Source organism: Sminthopsis crassicaudata, chromosome 2 (genome assembly GCF_048593235.1).
Source record: "Sminthopsis crassicaudata isolate SCR6 chromosome 2, ASM4859323v1, whole genome shotgun sequence".
Lineage (NCBI taxonomy): Eukaryota > Metazoa > Chordata > Mammalia > Dasyuromorphia > Dasyuridae > Sminthopsis > Sminthopsis crassicaudata.
Genome location: NC_133618.1, coordinates 147,778,496 through 147,798,793, shown reverse-complemented (window position 1 = coordinate 147,798,793; position 20,298 = coordinate 147,778,496). Strand labels below are relative to the sequence as shown.

At 39.1% G+C, this 20,298-nt stretch overlaps 1 protein-coding gene across 2 annotated transcripts in view; it reads right to left on the bottom strand.

The window, feature by feature from the left end:
* The window catches only part of LOC141555042 (STE20-like serine/threonine-protein kinase), a 63,087-nt gene that overhangs the window by 28,978 nt on the left and 13,811 nt on the right, over nucleotides 1-20,298 (bottom strand). For both annotated transcript variants that reach the window (XM_074287597.1, XM_074287598.1), the window contains exons 2-7: nucleotides 10,620-10,784; nucleotides 9,620-9,668; nucleotides 8,836-8,985; nucleotides 4,458-4,530; nucleotides 3,101-3,295; nucleotides 400-481 (exon numbers count right to left, since the gene is read on the bottom strand). In XM_074287597.1, the coding sequence (XP_074143698.1) occupies nucleotides 400-481; nucleotides 3,101-3,295; nucleotides 4,458-4,530; nucleotides 8,836-8,985; nucleotides 9,620-9,668; nucleotides 10,620-10,784 (714 nt within the window). The remainder of the gene's footprint in view (nucleotides 1-399; nucleotides 482-3,100; nucleotides 3,296-4,457; nucleotides 4,531-8,835; nucleotides 8,986-9,619; nucleotides 9,669-10,619; nucleotides 10,785-20,298) is intronic.

The window sequence follows — 20,298 nt, the reverse complement described above, 5'->3', positions numbered from 1 at the left end:
TAGAGCAAGCGTTATTATTCCCATTTTATGGCTAAAGAAACTGAGGCTGAGAAAGGAGTAGTGATTTTTCTACTCACTTACTGCTTATGTAACCAGGCATGAAGGAGAGGTAGTTAAATCTTTGGCATGGGGAGATGGAGGAGCATGTGTGAGGGCTATCTTCCTCAATGAGGGTCTAGGACTATTTCTTTTTTTGTCTTTGTATTCCTAGCACTTGGTCCATATTAAACTTTTAACAAACTCTTGTTAATTGACTTATTTATTCTCAGATCTCCCTTAATAGTTGGAGATCATTTGGGTAAAACACATACTCCAGCACGGTGGTCATTTGAACAGAAGACAGTGGAAGGTGGTAGAGATATTGAGGTATAAGTCACACCTTGGAGATGGGCTGCTTACCTGCAGGAGCTGACAGGCAGACCATCTGATCTCAGGATCCTTCTCCAAGGATTTCCTCAGGAAGTCTTTAAACTCTTCTGACCTAAAAGGAATATCCAAGAACCTGCTCACTTAACCCAGTGGCTGATATTCAGGATCATCACTAACAACTCTCATCGACCTTGGATATACATTGAAAGGCCACCTTACAGACTCTTCACTCTCACAAAAGCCTTTGTTTCTTTCTTTGAAAGTGGAGGGGACAATCAGGAAGTAGAGAGGGTGAAAGACGAATGTTTGAATGGTTAAAGGTCCCACATAATCCTCGTGAAGCACTAGGTGGTATATTAGATAGGGTACTGTACTGGAGGTGGGGAAGATGATCTCAAATCCTGCCTCATCCATTTATTAGCAGCATGACCTTGGTCATTTAGTCTCTTGGGTCAGTTTTCTCATCTGTAAAATGGGTTTAATAATAGTGCTTATCCCACACATTGTTGTGCTCAAATGAGATAACATATATAAAGATTTTAGCAAATCTTAAAGCAGCATATTAATGTGAGCTATTATTATCAGTAACTTATTTCCAAGAAAAAAAAGAAGCATTAGAGATGGAATATATGTATATATTAATAAGAGTTAACATTTATATAGTGCTTACCAGGAGATGGAAATGTATTAATAATTGTTAACATTTATGTAATATGTGCCAGACACTGTGCTAAGCATTTTACACTTATTATCCCATTTCACCAACATCCCGATTTTACAGATGAGAAAACTGAGGCAACTAGAGGTTCTGAACTACCAAGGATGACATCTCTATGAAGTATCTGAGGCTGGATTTGAACCAGATCTTCCTGATTCTAGATACAGTGTTCTCTCTACTGTGTCACCTAGCTGCTTAGTATATTGATCTCTAGATAATGATAAAAGGGAGAGAAGTGGGTCTCACGAGAAGAGGTGCTGTGTGTTTTATGTCATCTAATTGTCTCTGGTACATGGGATAGAGACTTGCACAGAGTTGGAATTTTAGGAATTTTGTTATTTCATCTATATTCCACATATACTTGTATATCTACATGTTGTCTCTCCTGATGGACTGTAAGTTTTTGGAGGGCAGGGATAGTTTCTTTTTGTCCTTATATCTCTAGCACGGATACCAAGTGCTTAATAAATGCTTGTTATTCACTTTCTTTTCTCACTTTTTAAATTTGAGTCATTGTACAAAATGACTAATATGGAAATGTTTTATATGATTGCGTGCTTATAAGCTATATTAGATTGCTTACCATCTTAGGGAGGAGGAAAGGAGAAAAGGAGAGATAGAATTTGAAACTCAAAACTTTTTTTAAGTTTAAAATTTTGTTTTAACATGTAATTGGGAAAAATATTAAGAAAAATAAATACTGTTGCTTTACTGAATTGAACTGTTGAAGTGATATGTTTTTTGCTCTGAGACCAAAGTCTCAGTTCTCAGCTTCACTCTTCTAAGGATTAAGGGTTTCAGACTCAGTCCCCTGGAATGGGAAGGAGGAAGATCTATAAAAATCCTCTAGGTGAACTTTTATTTTTAATAGTGAACACTGTGAAGAGTATGTTTTGGAAGAAAAGACTGGGAACAGTATCCTGAGCCAATCCAAATGCCATCTTTAAGAAAAAATTTTTCCTTTGAAAACACTAACAGGTTGTGACCTCTCCCCACTTTGGACCTTACACAGCACTTTGCTGGATATGTGCAACATCTCCCTAATAGATCTGAGGGCAAGGATCAATCATATTTCTTCACTAGCCCATCATCCCTGACTCACATGCTCATCTACTTACAATGATCTGCACCCAGTAAGTCTTAAGGCCCATGGGATATTATTATCTTGAGATAGAAGTGTTTCTTGAAATAGAGCGGAAGAATTGAACTTGAGATAGAACAGAACTTAGAGATCTCCTAGTCCAACTTTTTGGCCTTTTAGAAAAAGAAACCAGTTTCTACAGCTCTCTCCAAACTGGGATTCAAATGCAGATTTTTTTTATTCCAAATCCAATAAACCATTGCTAGTTTAAATCAAAAGAAATTGAAAGGAAGGAGAGAAACCTTTTAGACCTTTATTTACATTCTAAGCCTAGTGAAACTACAAGGATAGCAATAAAGGTCCATGGCCCAGATCAGGGCTCCTAGACCAGCAGCAGCACCAAGGGAGGAAGATAAAGATTTGCCTTCATGGAAGAATAATCACAAAGGCCTTCCCGAGGGATTTGTTTTTTCAGTCAGTGAACACGCAGTGAGTTCCTATCCTCTTTACTGTTTGTGTCCTTGAGAACTAAGTAAACTGGGAGTGGATCAGTTGGGTAATCTGTAACTTAGAGATGACTCCTTCCCATGTCACTGATTGTACCCTCTACTCTACTGCTGCAGGTTTGGTCTGCAGTCACTTCCTTCCCCTCCAAATTCTTTTGGATCCTGAAATCCTGTCCCTAAATCTTAATAACCATGGTTAGGTCCCTGCTCTATGATGCAAAATCTCCGAGGCACCATGTCACCATGACTGCTTGCCACCAGCTGCCCACCACTCCTTTTTCTGCCTGACTGCTTCCACCCTCCCCTACGCTTGATTCTGGCACCTCCCATGGGCCTATTAGTTCCCTAGGCTCTGACTATTTCCGATCTGTCCTGCTTTTTTCTCAGCATTGCTCCAGTTCCAATGAAAGGGAGGGGAACACTTGCCATTGCTGAGGGTAGCGCAGAGTGGGTGGTGGGGACTTGTGGATCTTTAGCAGCACCCGCATGGGGTTCAGCTCATGATGGGGAGGTTCCATTTCAGCCATCTCTATCAATGTGATCCCCAGGGACCAGATGTCAGCCTTGTAGTCATAGGGAGCCTCCTTGGACGTCTCACACTGGATGACTTCTGGTGCCATCCTATAGTCAGAAGCATAGATTCATTGTAAGTGTCCTACTTGGTTCCCTGAATGACCCCCTCCCTCTGCCCTTAAGTTGCCGAGAAAAGAGAAACCAAAAGGCTAAAATTGGAGGTGTGGTAGTCAGTAGACTGATGTATTGGAATGCCCCATCCCTCTCCTTAATAGTCTTTCCTGGAGGTCACTAAGCAAAGCCTGATTTTTCAGGGGCAGACTGGGGGAAACAAGCAAGGGAGGAAAGCCTTAAAATCATTGATATTGAACAGGAAGGCACACGATAAGTTTTTTAAGTCCAATCCTTGCCAGAGAAAAAATTGAGGTTCAGGGAAAAATAATCCACCCAAAAGCCACACAGGGTTTAGACCCAGGTCCTCAGACTTCCAGTGGCCTCTCTTGCACCTCTATTTCTTTGCACCTAATATTCAAAGCAGGAGACTGAGAAGCCACCTTAAAATAAAATTTCCCCAAAGAGAAATTAACTGAATTGCCAAGAAGAAGGGTGGGAAAACACACCTCCCTCTTTCTCCTCTTTGAAAAGATAGGGGACTAGAGGTGAAGAATATCATATGCACATCGTCAGACACAGCGGAGGTGATCATTGCTTTGTCACATGAGCAAAGATTTAATAGGATAGAGGGAAGGTGGGGCAATATCTGTAAATGAGCATTATTGTCAAAATGTATCAGTACATTAAAAAAAAAGAATATTGTTTACAATATAGGGGACATGGAGAAAGAGTTTTGTGAGATGAACTGTGGCCTCTTCAATAGTTATTATGTATATACTCCATGGCTTTCTGCTGAATCTCCTATTCTTGAAACCAGCTATCTAGGCTTCTTTTCTTGATTTCTCACTTAATTTTTGCATTTGGCTGTTAACATGAACTTCCCTTAACAAACTGTGCATCTTCTCAGATTATACTACTTGGGCCATGCCCATCTCTTACCCAGGAGGACCCTTAATCACTCCAAGTATTTGTCCTATCCCCTTCCTCCCTAAGAGGCCAGAATCCAAAGGCTAGAGCTAGTGGGCCCCTCCCTCTGTGTTCTAAATGTTGACTCCAAAGCTTAGCCAACTTCCCATCTCACCCCCATCCCTGAGTAGGAGCCATGGGCTCTCTTGGAAGTTGGACACTTTGTCCAGCCCCTGGCCCCTAGCTGTACCAGTATGGTGTCCCGATGAAGGAAGCTCTTCTCTGCAAGGTGCGGGAATTCTTGGCTGACACTCCAAAATCAGCTGTTTCAAGGAAAAATGGAGGAGGTGAAGTGAGGGACTGAAAATAAAGATTTTCTTTCTTCCTCCCAACTCCCATAGGATGAGTCTTTAAATACCTTTGATTATTATTTACTCACAAATTTATTTCTTTGCCTGCAAATCCATAGGCCTTCATACTTTCCTATTTCTCTGCAATAATTAAACATTGTTGAACACCTACTTTGTTTAACCTATGCAATGTATCCTACTAAATATAGGAAAAAGGACATAGTCCCTTTCCTTAAGGGGCTGTATTGGGAATAATTGCAGGTTTTAAGGAAGGAAATAACAGAGCCAGAACTCTTTCCTAGAAAGAATATTTCAGCATATGTGAGGCATGGATTAGAGTGGGGAGAAAAAGGAGCTAAGGGGAAGAGCAGTTAGTAGTCTACTACATATTCTAGGCAAGAGATAATGTCAAATCCAACTAGGACAGCAGCATTTTAGTAGAAAGCAAGGGATAGATAATAGAATATGGTGGACATAGAATCAATGGGGTTTGGCAGCTCATTGCTAGGTGAGGAAAGTAGAAGTGAGGAAGAGGAAAGAGGCAAGGATGATTCCAAGGTTTTAAATCAAAGTAATTGGGAGGATAATGATTCTCAATGGAAATGAATTTAGGAGGAAGTATAGATTCTATAGGGAAAAGTGATGAATTTAACTATGGACATATGGAGACACATTTGTAAATTTCAAAGGAGATTGCCAGAAATGTAGATCTGGAACCAAATGAGAGATCAGATTTGGATATGTCAATTTGGGAGTCATCTGTATAGAGAGAATAATTGGGGCCAAAGAAGGGATTAAAATTACTAAAGAAAAGATTTTAGAGTGAGAAGAAAAGATACAACTTGGATTCCATCTCCACTTAGAGAAAGAAGATGGTATAGCAAGGGAAATTTTAAAAGAATGTACCATAAGTTGGAGGAAAATGACAAAAATGCAGAGGAAGAGAAAGTATCAAGAAATCAGGTGGTTGTAATGGCAAATATTGCAAAAATGAGCATGGAATTGGGGACTTGAGAATAATTTGAGAGAGAACTAATCACAGATAAATGAAAAAATGATATTTTAAAGATAAGAGCCTAGTTTAAATTTGATGGCATGGATTTGTATTGGACCCAATTAAGAGAGAATATCAAGAAAACAGTTAATAATGTCAAGTGTTGCTGAAAGTTCAAGGAAGATGAGAATTGAGAAAAGACCATTGGGTCATGCAATCAAGAGGCCATTGGTATTTTTTGAAATGGCGGTTTCATTAGTGGGTAGAGACAAAAAGGTCAGAATTCAGGAGCTGAGGAGTAAGGGAATGGTGAGATGTAGCAAATGTAGATCATGTAGCTACCTAAAAGTTTAGCAATGAATAGGAAGAGAGATAAAAGCATTCTTAATCATAAATCAAGAGAAGAGTGTGTGTGTGTGTGTGTGTGTGTGTGTGTGTGTGTGTGTGTGTGTGTGTGTGTGTGTGTTTTAAAGAACATTTTGTAGGCAGAGAAGGAATTAGTAGAATGGGAAAATTGAAGATGAAATAGGAAACGATAGGGAAAGGTCTCAAAGGATATGAAAAGCTTATTAGAAGAGAAGGTTAGTGTTGGCAAAGAGGAATTCTACTTTCTTTGATAATAATGAAAGGAAAGAGATAATGTGTGAGAATGAATGGAATTTATGAGGTGTAGTGTAGGAGAGATAGGGAATCTCAGAACAAATGGTTCTCAGTAAAGAAGACAAAAATAATATTTGTTAAAGAAAATGAATATTAGTAGAATTGGGGACTTTAGAAGGAAGGGTCTGAACAATTACAATGGGATATTTGAGAGGGAACTAATCATAGACAAATGAAACGGATGATATTTCAAAAGTAAGAGCCTAGTTAAAGTTTGAGGGCAGGGATTTGTGTTGGACCCAATTGTAATCTCTCTCATTCTAAAGAGGGAGGTCTTGAGGCTTTTTTTTTTTCCTTGAGAAGTAATGAGTCAGGGTCCTGGGCTGAGACTGAGAGTGGTTTTAATGAGAGGCTTGAAGAAGGATGAAAAGGTTTGGAATAATTTCTTTGGTAAGAGAGTTAGCGAAATGATTAGGAAGTGCATAAGGATTGCCCTGCTGTAGTGAGGGCCCATTGAGACTATGTAACATAAATTTGTAGTGAGTCTAGTGAACAAACAGTCCTGGGAATCATTTCTCTCCTTGACCGGCCACATTTAATTAGGGACTAAGCCCTGTCTGTCCTTCCTCTCCTGTCTTAGTTTAGATACTTATTATCTGCTATATGACATTATTGCAATGTTCTCCCTGTCTCTGATCTCCCTTTCATCCTGCAGGTACTGTCAAAAGCATTTATTAAAACACTCTTTTGATTTTGCCATTCCTATCTCTTTAAATAAAAATCCAAAAGCTCTTTATCTGGGCAATCAGCATCTTTCCTAACATTTGTGATTCTTCCTTTTGAGATCCCTTGTTCTTCAGGCTAAGGCACACTGAGATGAAGGATCTTACCTGAAGTCAGCCAAGCTAAGATATGTCTCCCTAACTAGGGTTCTTTCCATTCCCCCATGAAGGGTAGTGAAAAGGGTGCTCCAGGGGTGCCTACACCATTACAGCAGTCACCTTGAGACTAATATCTCTAGGCCATGTGTGGGGCAGAATAAGAGAGTCTCCTGATGGCTCATAAGGACCAGGATGATGTCACCTGTCTGGACATCTGTGTTGACCATCTCAAGTCTGTGTGGGGATTATCTCTGCCTGAGGGATGGGGCCTGGCTTGTGAGCATTGAGTGGATCCTAGAATGCAGGGGAGTAACATGGAAAGTTTTTGTATGAGTCAGTCAGAAGGAATGAGATTTCCTAATGAAGATAATTGAGGTTGAACCAGGGAGTGGGTTTAATGTTTTGAGAAGAGAATAGGGAGAAGGAAGGGGAAATCAGTATCTTAAGGGAGTCAGAGACTCCCTTTTTCATTCTCTCACATCAACCAAACTTTGCTTTGTTTTGTCTCTTATCAGCAGGAAGGTATATTTGGGGAGATATGCACAATAAAGAGTAGCACACATGGAAGGGATTAGATACTTGTTGGGTGGGGGATGGTGGCAGGAGAATATGTACATGTGAGATACACAAATACATGAAGGATCTGTGGTTCTGTCACATTTTGGATTTGGGTCCTCCCTCTACAGTCACAGATTGTATCCCATCTGTGATTTAGCTGGGCAGCTAGATGGTACAGTGAATAAAGTATCAGCCTTTGTAGTCAAATCCTGTCTTAGGATAACTAGATATTTGGCACTAGACAAATCACTTAAGCCTTTGGTGTCAGCTTTCCCCATCTGTGAAATGAGGATAATGGTGCCTAAAAAGTGTTATGAGAATCAAATGAGGTAATATATGTAAAGAAAGCACTTTGCAAACCTTTAAGTGACATATAATATTGGCTATACAGCTAGTAATAGTAGTGATACAATAGTAACTTAATCTTGCTGAACTCTCTGAGGCAGATGAGGTTAGGTGATGTGCCCAGTGTCACACAACTAATAAGTGTTAGAGGCAGAATTTGAAGCCAGTGTTCCTCACTGCAGTATTACAGCTCTTATCTGCTTTCCAGCTCATTTTCTATTATGGTTATGTGCAGAGTAGCTGGGTTAGGAATAAGGACTGGACCTAGTTTAGTTTAATTGGCATAGGGACCTCACAGGAGGAAACTCTATTTATTAATTCAGATTAGCACCTTTTATGGGTAAGGAACAATTATTTAAGGGATGGAAGAATATTTGAACTGGAATTAGACTTGTTGGTCAATTATCATATGGCACCAAGTGCCATAGTAGTAAATGTATTCGTTCCGAAATCAAGTTCAAATCTCACTTCTGATATTTACTAGATACAGGATCATAGAAAAGTCACATTGCCTAGTCGCTTAAATGTTCAAATTATGTAATTGCATATTTAGTACTTTGAACATCTTAAAATGTGGCAACTACTATTATCTTCATCGTTATTACTATTATTGTGAGGTAGTTCAAGAGTTGTGTAAGCATGTGTGGGGGGTTGAAAGGATTTTATAAGAAAAATATTGGGTGATAGGAAGATTTATGTTGTAGATTTGCAATGTGTGGTGCACTGGAAGTTAATGTAAAGGAACTTGGGTACACTTTTGTAGCAAGATCTAAGAGACAGATATCTTGGCCAGCTGAGGAGTGGGGAAATGGCCCAGGAATTGATATTGTTAGAAAGGGTTGTGAGGGAGCAGGGAGTGTTGGGGAAGGATTTGGGGAAATGGTTCAGGGTTTTACTCACCAAGTTTGACATAGCCTTCAGAAGACAGCAGGACATTCCCAGCCTTGAGGTCCCGATGGATGATCCTAGATCCATGCAGGTATTCCAGAGCCTGCAATATCTGCTTGCAGACCACTTGGATCTGGACTTCTGTCAACCCTTTCTCTAGCTCTGCAAGGAGGAAAGAGAAAATGAGACCCTGGACTCAGTACTGGAAGTTCCAATCATCATCATCACCATCAACATCATTCTTAATTTTTTTTTTTTTTTTGAGGCTGGGGTTAAGTGACTTGCCCAGGGTCACACAGCTAGGAAGTGTTAAGTGTCTGAAACCAGATTTGAACTCCGGTCCTCCTGAATTCAGGGCTGGTGCTCTATCCACTGCACCACCTAGCTGCCTCCATCAACATCATTCTTAATGCCAGGATTTATACAGCATCCCACAAGCATTTGGCCCCGTTCTATAGAGTACTTTAAGGTTTTCTAAGTCCTTTACATGTGTTATCTTATTTATTATTTTTTCTGGTTCACAGATAAGGAAACTGAGGCTAACAGGTTAAATTGCTCGCCCAGGGTGACATAGCTAATAAGTATCCAAGGCAGGATTCAAGCAGATCTTCTTGATTCTAAGGCAATGGGGAGTGTGGAACATCCAGAGACCCTATTGCACAGCTTGGGTCTTGGCTTTCCCTTCTGTATAATGGAGATGAAATACTTGGGTAAGATGTGATATCTCGAAGGGCTGCATTCTCAGAATTGTGGCAATTAGTATCTGATTTAGTGGTAGCCTCCTTATTTTACTTACCCAGAATGATGGCATCCACAGCACCCCCAGGGCAAAACTCAATAAGGATCTGAGGACCAGAGATGAGGAAGGAAGAGTCAAATGTCTTATGGGAATCTGTCTGAAGCTATGTCCTGCACCCCAGCATACACCTGGTGTATATATCTCTATATCCCTTTTACACGTATGCATTCACCCCCCCACATATATATCAATCAGAGGACTTGTGTTTGAATCCCATCTCTGCTGTCTACTTCTGTACAATGAGGAGATCAGACACTGGTCTTATGTTCCCTCCTGGCTCTGAATCAATAGTCCTATGACTCAGCCACACAATCTACTCTTCAAATACATTTTCAAATCCCATCACATACATCCCGGTATATGTGGTACATATGTTGCAATACTGCAATCCATTAACCAGACAGCTTCAAGTTGTTGCAGGAGGCTCAGAGAATAGATGATGACCAGCAAGTATGAGACTCTGGGGATATTTCTGACTCCAGGTTCAGCACTTTCTATATTATTCTATAATGCTTCTCCCCACTAGTGAATGATCCACCAAAGACTTAAGTGTTTACTTTGTGCCAAGTACTGTCAGATTCTTGGAGAGATATAAGGTGTACAAAAGGTGACTGTCTTCAAGAAGGTCAAGTTCGGAAGGTGGAAAGAACATTGGACTTGGGGGAGAGGGATGTTAGAAGTTTGAGTCCTGGCTCTTCTAGCTAAGTGTCTGTGGGTGTGTCACTTAAGGGAAGGAGAAGGTAATAAGCATTTATTGTGTACCAATAATGTGTTAAGTGTCTCTCTTTTTTCAAACAAATGTTATCTCATTTGATCCTCACAACAACCCTGTGAAGAGAGAATGGATATCATATCATCCCCTACATCACACAGCAAAGGCAGGAACAGAATCCAATGCCCCCATTTACCTGACTTCAAACTAAGTATTAGAAACAATAGAGATGCTCTGAGGATATACTCAGTGCATAGGGTAGTACTTATAGCCCCACCAACTTACCCAAAGTTTGCCCTCCCAATAGAGGGCATCCAGTAGTTGGACAATGTGTGGATGGTCACAGCTAGCCAAGATGTCAATTTCCATTATGTAATCCTCCAGCTCTTCCTCACTTTGAACCTCAATCAATTTGGCTGCAGCTAAGACCCCGGTCTCCTTATTCTGAGCCTGGAAGATACAAACACAAATGATCCTTCTTGAATCAGCTCCTACCTTCCCTAACTTTCCCATGGCCCTCTTACAAGAGGAATAGAAGGATCCAGAGTTTTATTGATTTATAAGTTCCACCAGGAACCAAGGCCACGCTTTATTCAATAGTTATCCCATGAAGAAGTGAGCTTTTGCTTACCAGAGATCTTCAAGTAGAAGCTAGTTGACCATGTATCAGGGATGATGCAGAGGAGATTCAAGCTTGAGGGAAGAGTTGGATTGGATGGGCAACTCTAAGAAATCTAGGATTTATAATTCTTAAACTATACCTATCTATAAGCATTTCTCTAATTCTATCTAGTGCAATGTATTGTCTCAAAAAATCTTAGTGTTATTTAAAACTTTAACAATGAGCTCAAGATTGGACTAAGATGTGTGTGTGTGTGTGTGTGTGTGTGTGTGTGTGTGTGTGTGTGTGTGTGTAAATGAAAGAATAAATGATTTCCTGGCAACTCTGTGGACTTACTAGGAGGCCTTGACTGTGAATCTTGGCATCTTTCTTCTGCCAATGAATCAATAAACATTTATTATGTTGTTATATATATTATGTTTACTCTATAATTGGCAAATGCTAAGCACTTTTCTTCATGGTATGAGTGGGAAATTGAGAAAAGTCTCCATTCTCTTTTAGCACCCTTTATCTTCAGGTAAAGCCTTTCACGAATTCATCCATTTGTTAAATATTTATTAAAAGCTTACCAAGTGCTGTTTCTCTGGATGTTGTTGCTGCCTCTAAATTGTCCAGCCTCTTTCTTCCAACCTATATCATCTCTAGTCTATTTGTCTACTCTTCCTGGGTACCACCGCTGATTCCAGAGCCTTCAGATTTTTCCTCCACCCTCTTTTATCCAAACTTTTCTCTTCCTTCAAGCTTGCTATATAATTCCCAAATAATCCCATAAGGAATGACACCACGTTTTGTTTTCCCCCTTTGGTCTGATTTTTTTGTTATACAAATGACAAATGTAGAAATATGTCTAAAAAGATTGCACATGTATAACCTATATTACCTTGCTTGTTATCTTGGGATAGGGGAGGTAAGGGAAGAAGGGAAACAATGTGGAACATGAAGCCTTACAAAAATGAATGTTGAAAACTATTTTTATATGTATTTGGGAAAATAAAATACTTTTGAAAAAATTAGAACCCCCTCCTCAAAGAAAAACTTTTTTAAATCTTAAAGAAAAGGAATGACATAAGGTGGGGGGATGAGAGACATAATCATTATAATTATTGTTGTTATTCAGTTATATCCAACTCTTCATGATTCTCTGGACTGTAACACACCAGACCTTTCTGATTTGAGGGTCCATCTTTTGACATCATGTCTTTTAGCATTTTAAATAATGACCATGAAGTTTTCTTGGCAAAGACATTGGCGTGATTTGCCATTTTCCTTTTCAAATATATACTGACAAGAGTTAAATGATTTAACTCTAATGAGGGAGACAAGGAGTGCATACATTTATTTATTTATTTAGATTTTTTTTTGATTAGGTGAAAGATGACATTCTTTGTCTTAACTGCTACCTAGCCCAAATCATTACAAACAACAATACACCATATTACGAATGAAAGCTAACAAATACAAATAAATACAGATTTGATAACTACAAAGTGGTTTGGGAAGAGGGTCTTAGAGTTAAAGAATAAGGAAAGGCTGTTTGCAGAAGATGGCACTTGAGCAGTTGGTCCTCTCTTCCTCAAAACCATCAATATTCCGAAGTAACATGGCTAGATATGAATGTTCATATTTTTGCTTAAATTTTTTCAATTGCCTATTATTATTATTATTACCTCTAGAATAAATCCAAATTCCTTAGCTTGGCATTCAAAGGTCACAGTAATCTGTTACCTCTCATATTTCTAAGTCTTATTTCCATATTGCTTCCTTTTAAGTATTTTACATTGAGTGATTGAATGAATAAAGCATTTAATGTACAAAGCACTGTCCTCTGACATTCTTGGAAAATGTCCAGTAGACTTTACTCATTATCATTCATAATTATGCTATGCTCTCCTGCTTTAGTAATTTTGATCATGAAATTCCCTATCTTTAGAATGTTTTTTCTTTAAATACCCTACTACTTGCCCTTTCCCAGGCACTCCTGTTTATATAGTAAATCTCTGAGTTTTAAGGCTTGAGGGGAAGGACAATCCTCCAGGGTCCAGAATTATAAGTAGAAATTCATGTAATGGGGCAAATTCAGCCTTAAGGGGAAGATGATGCAGAGGTCAGTTGAAATCACTTAACAAGTTACTCAGGAAAAAAGGAAGTTGCCTTTCCCCTAGAAGGCCCTTGACCCTTAACCCTCTAATCCCTGTGGCTGCAGTAAAGATATGGTTGAGGAATTCAATAGACTGGGGAATATGATGAAGGAGGGTAAAATGGTTAGGGGAGAAGCATTACTGTGACTTCACTTTTATTATGGTAGCCCAGGGCTGGGAAAGAAAATAGGGGAGGTTATACCACAGGTAGCATGGCCTGGCAGAGGACTGGAAATCATGGGAACAGGTCAGCAGTGAGCTCCCTGAATTGCAGCACCTTATGGCAATGCCTTATTACCTTGCTTTGGCTGTTGCTCTGTCTAGATCTCATTGATGAACCATTTCATCACAGTGTCTAGGTTATATAGAGCTCACCCAAGGATTAGAGATGGTCACTTGGAATTAGAGTCAGGACTTCTCCTTCGTTATACAAGAATACATCTATATCCACTGCCTACCTTCTGAGAAGTGGTTTGAAGACTGGGGAGCTGAAATCTAAGGGAATAGCTCCAAGAAGTGGGCCTTTGGGGGCTTTAGCTAATAAGTTTGTTTATGTCAGGGCCATGCTGTAGCCTACTACCGTGTTTCCCCGATAATAAGACACTGTCTTATTATTTTTTTGGGACTAAAAAACACCAGAGGGCTTATTTTCAGGGGAGGGCTTATTTTATCCTCCATCATGCCCCTTTTATCCTCCATCATGCCCATTTTAGCCTCCATCATGCCCCTTTTAGCCTCCATCATGCCCATTTTAGCCTCCATCATGCCCCTTTTAGCCTCCATCATGCCCCCTGAGTGCTTATTTTATTCTCCATCGCTTACTGAACTTACCGAGTTTTTAGATGGTCCTGTCTCAGCTCTACTCCGCGGCGCTGCTCTCAGTAGCGCCAGCAAGCAAATCACCAGGGAAGAAGAGGATGACGCGCTCACTGCTGCAGCTCTGATTGGATGCAGCTCGGAGCGCGACGTGCGTTTCACCCGGGAGGGGAGGGCGGCGCTGCTTACTGAAGGTACCGCTACGCAGCATATAGCGCAGGGGATCACCATGATGACCGTTTTCATAGTAAGTTCGATAGGGCTTATTTTCGGGGGAGGGTTTATTTTAGCGGAATATTAAAGAGTATGTGGGTGTCTTATTTTCAGGATAGGTCTTATTATCGGGGAAACACGGTAGTAGTAGCCTCAGACCCAGAATATCTCCCACATCAGTGTGTCAGAGTACTTTTGTGCTTAAAATTCCATTTCCCTCCTGTCTCATGCACATAACAACATTGGGGTGATGGCCGTTGAATCAATTTATATGTGGTTCATCATTATTCTTTTGGGGAAAACCATTAGTACAGAATTCCTGCAAATAGCCTGACATATTTCTTCTTCCTTCTATCACCCTCCCTAACTTTCAGGAGAGAAATGTGAGAGGGAAAGGGAAGGGGAGGGAAGGGAGACAGAAAGATCAGAGAAAACAAAGGTCTCTGCAGAGTGCAGCCAGTGTTGGACTCCCAACCAACCACTGATGGTGTGGTGAATAGAATGGTAAATCTGGAGTCAGCAAAACCTGTGTTCAAGTGTGACCTCAATCATTTACTATGTGACCCTCACAAACCACTTAACCTCTGGCTGCCTCAGTTCCTTTAGCTTTAAAGTGGGGATAATAAAAGCACCACCTCACAAGATTGTTGTGAGAAGCAAATGAGTCAATATTTGTTAATAAAAAAAAAAAAAAAAAAAAAAAGCTCTTAGCACAGTTCCTGGCACATAATAGCCCTGGAATAATGCTTATTCCCTTCCCCTTTCTTCCCTTCCCTGCCCCTCTCCCACATTCATATGACAACAAAAGTCTCAATTCTCCTCTTTGCTGTATTCCTAAGTTTATATGATCCCTGCCCAACCCTCTTCTCCACTCCCCACCCGATTCAGAGAAGCCCTAGACGCTGAACCCTACAGTCCAGAGGAAATCATTGTGGTTTCCGATTCTCTCCATTCACGGAGACTGGCAGGAAGTGCTGCTCACCCGCATCAAGACCTCATTCTCTACCTCTTGCTCTACATCACACACATCCTCCCTCACAGAGAAAATGCACTCAATCATATTGGGGCTTACCCACCAACTTGAACTGTCATCCCAAGTCTGTCTTTCCTTCCCCTCCTAGTTTAATAAACAAAAATCACTTTCTGTTACAGGAATAGAGGTGATCTGTATTATTTCACAACGAACAGAAGAGCCCACGTCTAAGCTAAGCTCACCTGGAATATTCTTGGTAGGACAGACCAATTAGGTTCCAATGGCAGGTGGTGAAAAAACACTACCTTGGCAGAAAGTTGAGGGGTAAGGGAATGGGATGTTTCATATGCTGTCAGACATGTATACAATGGCAACTAGTTTTCTTCAACTGTTTTTCATTGTTTTATAACCTTCCCTTGGGATAAGCAACCTTTCTGGGGACAAAAGGAAAAAGGAAAAAAAAAATCTCCACTCACAAGGGTCTTAAATTCAAATGGAAGAGACAAGAAGTATGTGCCAAAATATATACAGCACAAATATAAATACATGTAAATTAGTAGATATACTATATATATTATAAATGTGCACACACATACATGGATGTAGATAGATTCCATATCTTAAAAGAACCAGTCTTAAATGGTTATTTTAATCTGATTTAATTTTAATGTAATTAAAATTACAGTGCCTGACACATAGTAGGTACTATGTAAAAATAGCTATCATTATTATTATTGTTGTTATTGTTATTAATTTCATTGTGATAAAATATTTGGGAGATAATATATCTTGGGTCTTTGGGAAATTACAAAGAGTTTTAGATGGTCCCAAGCTTGTCCTGGAAACAAATACTCATCTATTTAATATCAGTATCCTATTGGTATTATTACAAGTATTCAAAACATGGAGAGTCTCTAAGACACTGAATATTACCATCACACTGAGTGTGGTAGAGTGGGTCATAGTGAATATAAGCAGATTTTGTGCCACAAAACCAACCTATAAGGAACCTCAAATAAGAACAGGCTAGAGATAGCCTTGGGTGTAGATAAAAGTCAGCTGGTCTTTTTCTGGTCACAATACCTTATTGCCAAAATGTTAAGTTTGCCTTTTGCCCTTCAGTAAGAGAAGGATAAATTTGGTGTTCCAGTTGCTATTGTTTTTGCTAATGGAAAGGAGTACTGACAATTCCTAAAGGGAATCTAAACTTCCAAGCATTGGACTTTGGTTTTGTATGTCAGTTTGTGCTTTCATCTGGATGTGGGTGTCTTTTTTCTAGGAATTCACAACATTGCAAAAAAATGAATGAAGCAACAGTACAGATTTGGCTCAGGAGGGACTGATCTGGGACACTCTCCAGCTTCCATCTCCTGGCTCTTCCATTCTGTTTTGCTATTTTGCTTCCTACTCTTCCAGGAATGGACAGAATCATCTTTCAGATTGATATAAGAGACTGACTTAAAACAGTTAGCCTTTCTCTGCAAACTTGCTGGTTCACATATTTCCTGGGTCAGGGAAGTGATAAAAGGCCTTCTCTCAGAGCTCTTATTCACATACCGAATACTATAAAATGTTAGAGCTGGGAAGTATCCTAAAATTATTCTAGTGTGACCCCTTCATTTGACAGAAATAAACTGAGGCTCAGAGAAGATGATGGACTTGTCCAATATTGAACAGCAAGTTGGTGGTAGGACTCACGTTCATTTCTCCTTGAAATTAAAACCTTTGTTTTTCCTTTTACACCATAGTGATGATAATAGTTGACATATATATATATATATATATATATATATATATATATATATATATATGGCTTGCAAATTAATTTACATATGCCATTTTATTGATTCATTAAAATTTCATAAAGTAGGCACTAATAGGTGCTCCATTTTACAGATGAGGAAACTAAGGCTGAAGAAATTGCATGATTTGCCTAATGTCATACAGTAAGAATGAGTTTAAAGTGGGGTTTGCATCCAGATCTTATTAACTTTTAGATTCAACCTTCTATCCCCCAACATCAGGCTACTTCTCCCAAATGCTCAAATGAATCTATGATCTCATTACTTTGTATATTCTCTCCAAAGATACAAGTTGCAATCTCTCTAGACTTGTTTGTTCTGTGTGGCTCTGTCCATGTCATCCCATGGAATGGACAACCATTCAAAATATTGGGAACCTTCCTCCCAACTTGCATTCCTCAGTTCTTTACATCTTAAGGATGTCAGTGGTAACCTGCATCCAGGGCCATCTCCAGTCATCCTGATCTGTATCTGGCCCCAGCACCCAAGTGGTTCTAGAGGAGAAAGTGAGGTCTTCCTGCTCTCAAATATAATTTGCTTGTATGTAATGGCATCAACTCCCTAATGTCAAGGTCATCTTCAAGAGCAAAGGATAAGCAACAGCAACAATACTGGTGGTGGGATTTCGATTGTCTACACATCATCCTTCACCCTTGCAATATAACCAGATCATTTTCCTTTTCTCTCAGACATGCCCCTGTTAATACCCTGTTCTTATTTGAGGTGTTCCATAGGTTGGTTTTATGTCACAACCTGCTTTCACTCACTCTGCTTTTCACTACTCAGTTCTTTGGAGCCTCTCCATGTCTTGAAGCCTTTTAATAGTACTATTGGAATATTGATTTTCCAGGACAAGCTGGAAACCATTTAAAACTCTGTAATTTCCCAAAGATGATCCTGACTGATCCCTTCTTGTTTATTCTGATCCAACTCCTAAAACTTGGCTCACCTCCTGACAGTCCAGACTACTTCACCTCCACTTCCTTCTCCAATTGCTGAGTTCCTCCTTGGAATCTCCACTTGAGGAAGTTCTCCACGCTAGCCGAGCATAAATTCTGTTAAGTTCTGTCATATTAACATGAAGCCTCTGTTAGCAAAGCATAAACTCCATCAGGTTCTAGGATGCTGGAATGGGCTCTAATAGGGTCCTAGTCCATATTCCAATACATAGTAAGGAGTCTTTTTTGTAACCAAAGGCGGGAAATCATGCATGAAGAAAGATTCCCACTCTAGGATTCAAAGCTTAGAGGAAATGGGAAAAAGAAAGGGGGTTACCAAGAAAAAGCCAGAGATAGAAATGACTAACACCAATGGAGAGACTAAGGAAAATAAAAAAATAATAACAGTGCCAGTCAACAAAGATAAATGAATAAACACTATATGCCAGCTGCTATGCTAAGTGCTTTTTCTTTTTTGATTATCTCATTTGATCCTCACAACAACTCTATGAAGCAGGTGCTATCATTATCCTTATTTTACAGATGAGGAAACTGAGGCAAACAAAGGAAATTATCCTGAGTCATACAACTAGTAAATATCTAAGGCCATACTTGAATTGAAGTCTTTCTGACTCTAAGCCTAGAGCTCTACCACTGAACTACCAGCTGCCTCTAAAAAAGACACAGAGATATTTACTCAACAATGTTTTATGAAATAATTATTCAGCTTAAAATACAATGTTGAGGGGGCAACTAGGTGGTGCAGGGAATAGAGAACCAGCCCTAAAATCTCAGGCTGGTCTCAGACCCTTAACACTTCTAGCTGTTCAACCTTGGGCAAGTCACTTACCCCCAATTGTCACAGCAAAAAAAAGAAAAAAGAAAAGAAAAGAAAGACAAAAATCTAATGATGAGTCTTACAGGATTCAAGATAATTAAGATATGATCCTTGTCCTTAATGATCTTATAATTTAAAAAATATATTATAACAAATATGCAACCATGTAATATTAGGCAATATATAGGCTATATTGTTATAATATGGATATGATATAATGTATGTAACACATATAATATGATATAATATCTATATGATATTATGCTATAATATGAATGTGAGGGCATATATAACAATGTGTCCCAAATGTCTCAATATAGTTTAAAGCTTTAATAGCATATAATGTTCCAAAAGTCTTAGGACATTTTAAAGCTTTAAATAGCTATTTCATAGTTATTTTAAAAAAACAAAACAAAAAACAAAAAACAAAACCTGTTTAGGGGCAATTGGTTGGATAGAGTGTCAGTAAGATGTGAATTCAAATCCCACCTCAGACATCTAATACTAATTAGCTGTATGACCCAAGAAACCTCGTAAAATAAATAAATAAAGCAAGAAACTTATTTATTAACTATTAAAATTTTAAAATGTCTTAGACTTTTTGGACACCTTATATAAAGAGCTTTGCAAATCTTAAAGTGCTATATAAATATTAGCTGTTATTATTAATATAGCAATATGTTACAATTAGAGTCATTATGCTAAATGTTTTCTGTATGTCTGCATGCATGTTATATATTGTTTGCCTTTAACCCAGTAGAATGGATGCCCTTAGAGGACAAAGACTTAAGTTTTGTCCTTGGTCCCTCAACTCCCAGAACATAGCTATGCTTAGTAAAGACCTGTCAAATTGAACTGAATAACTGTGAAACATCATTATCATTTTGGAAAATAGAATATGATAGGAGTACAAGAGCACAAAGGGATATATGAGAGCCACAGGTAGAGAAGTAACTTCTGATGAACAAAAGTTTCAAATTACTAATGTTTTGGAGAACTCTGAAAGTGTGTATGGCAGAGGGGGAAGGATGGAGGAAAGAAGGCAGGGAGTCAAATATCTGAAACTAAAATCAAAAAGACTTAGGGCTGTTATTGAGGTTCTGGACTTAGAGTCAGGAGGCATTGGGTTCATCTTCCACTTTAGAGATATGTGTGGCACTTTGTATGCCTCAGTTTCCTCAACTGCAAAAAGACGGAGCTAAATTTAGTGATTTTTTAAAGATCCAATCTAGCTCTAAATCTGTGCTCTTACAGACAATATTGTCATCCCTAGGAGTAATTGAAGATGTATTTCAGATCAGAACCGACAAAAAAGCAGTTGATTGGCTGATGTGCCTTTTGAACAAAGTTTCCAGGGACCCAGGGACAAGCTTGCTATTGCTGACATTTCCAAACTTTCCTCAAAGGGTAGTCATAATTACTTTGAAGATAATAAATACCTAGCTCTCCCAGTCATTTGTAACAGTTTTAGGACTTAAAAATCTTCCCAAGAGTCAAATAAGTCAGTACGTCAACAAGGATTTATTAAACACCTCGTATCAATCAATCTATAAACATTTATGAAGTGCCTTCTATGTGCCAGGCACTGTGTAAAGTACTAGGATCAAAGAAAGACAAAAACAGT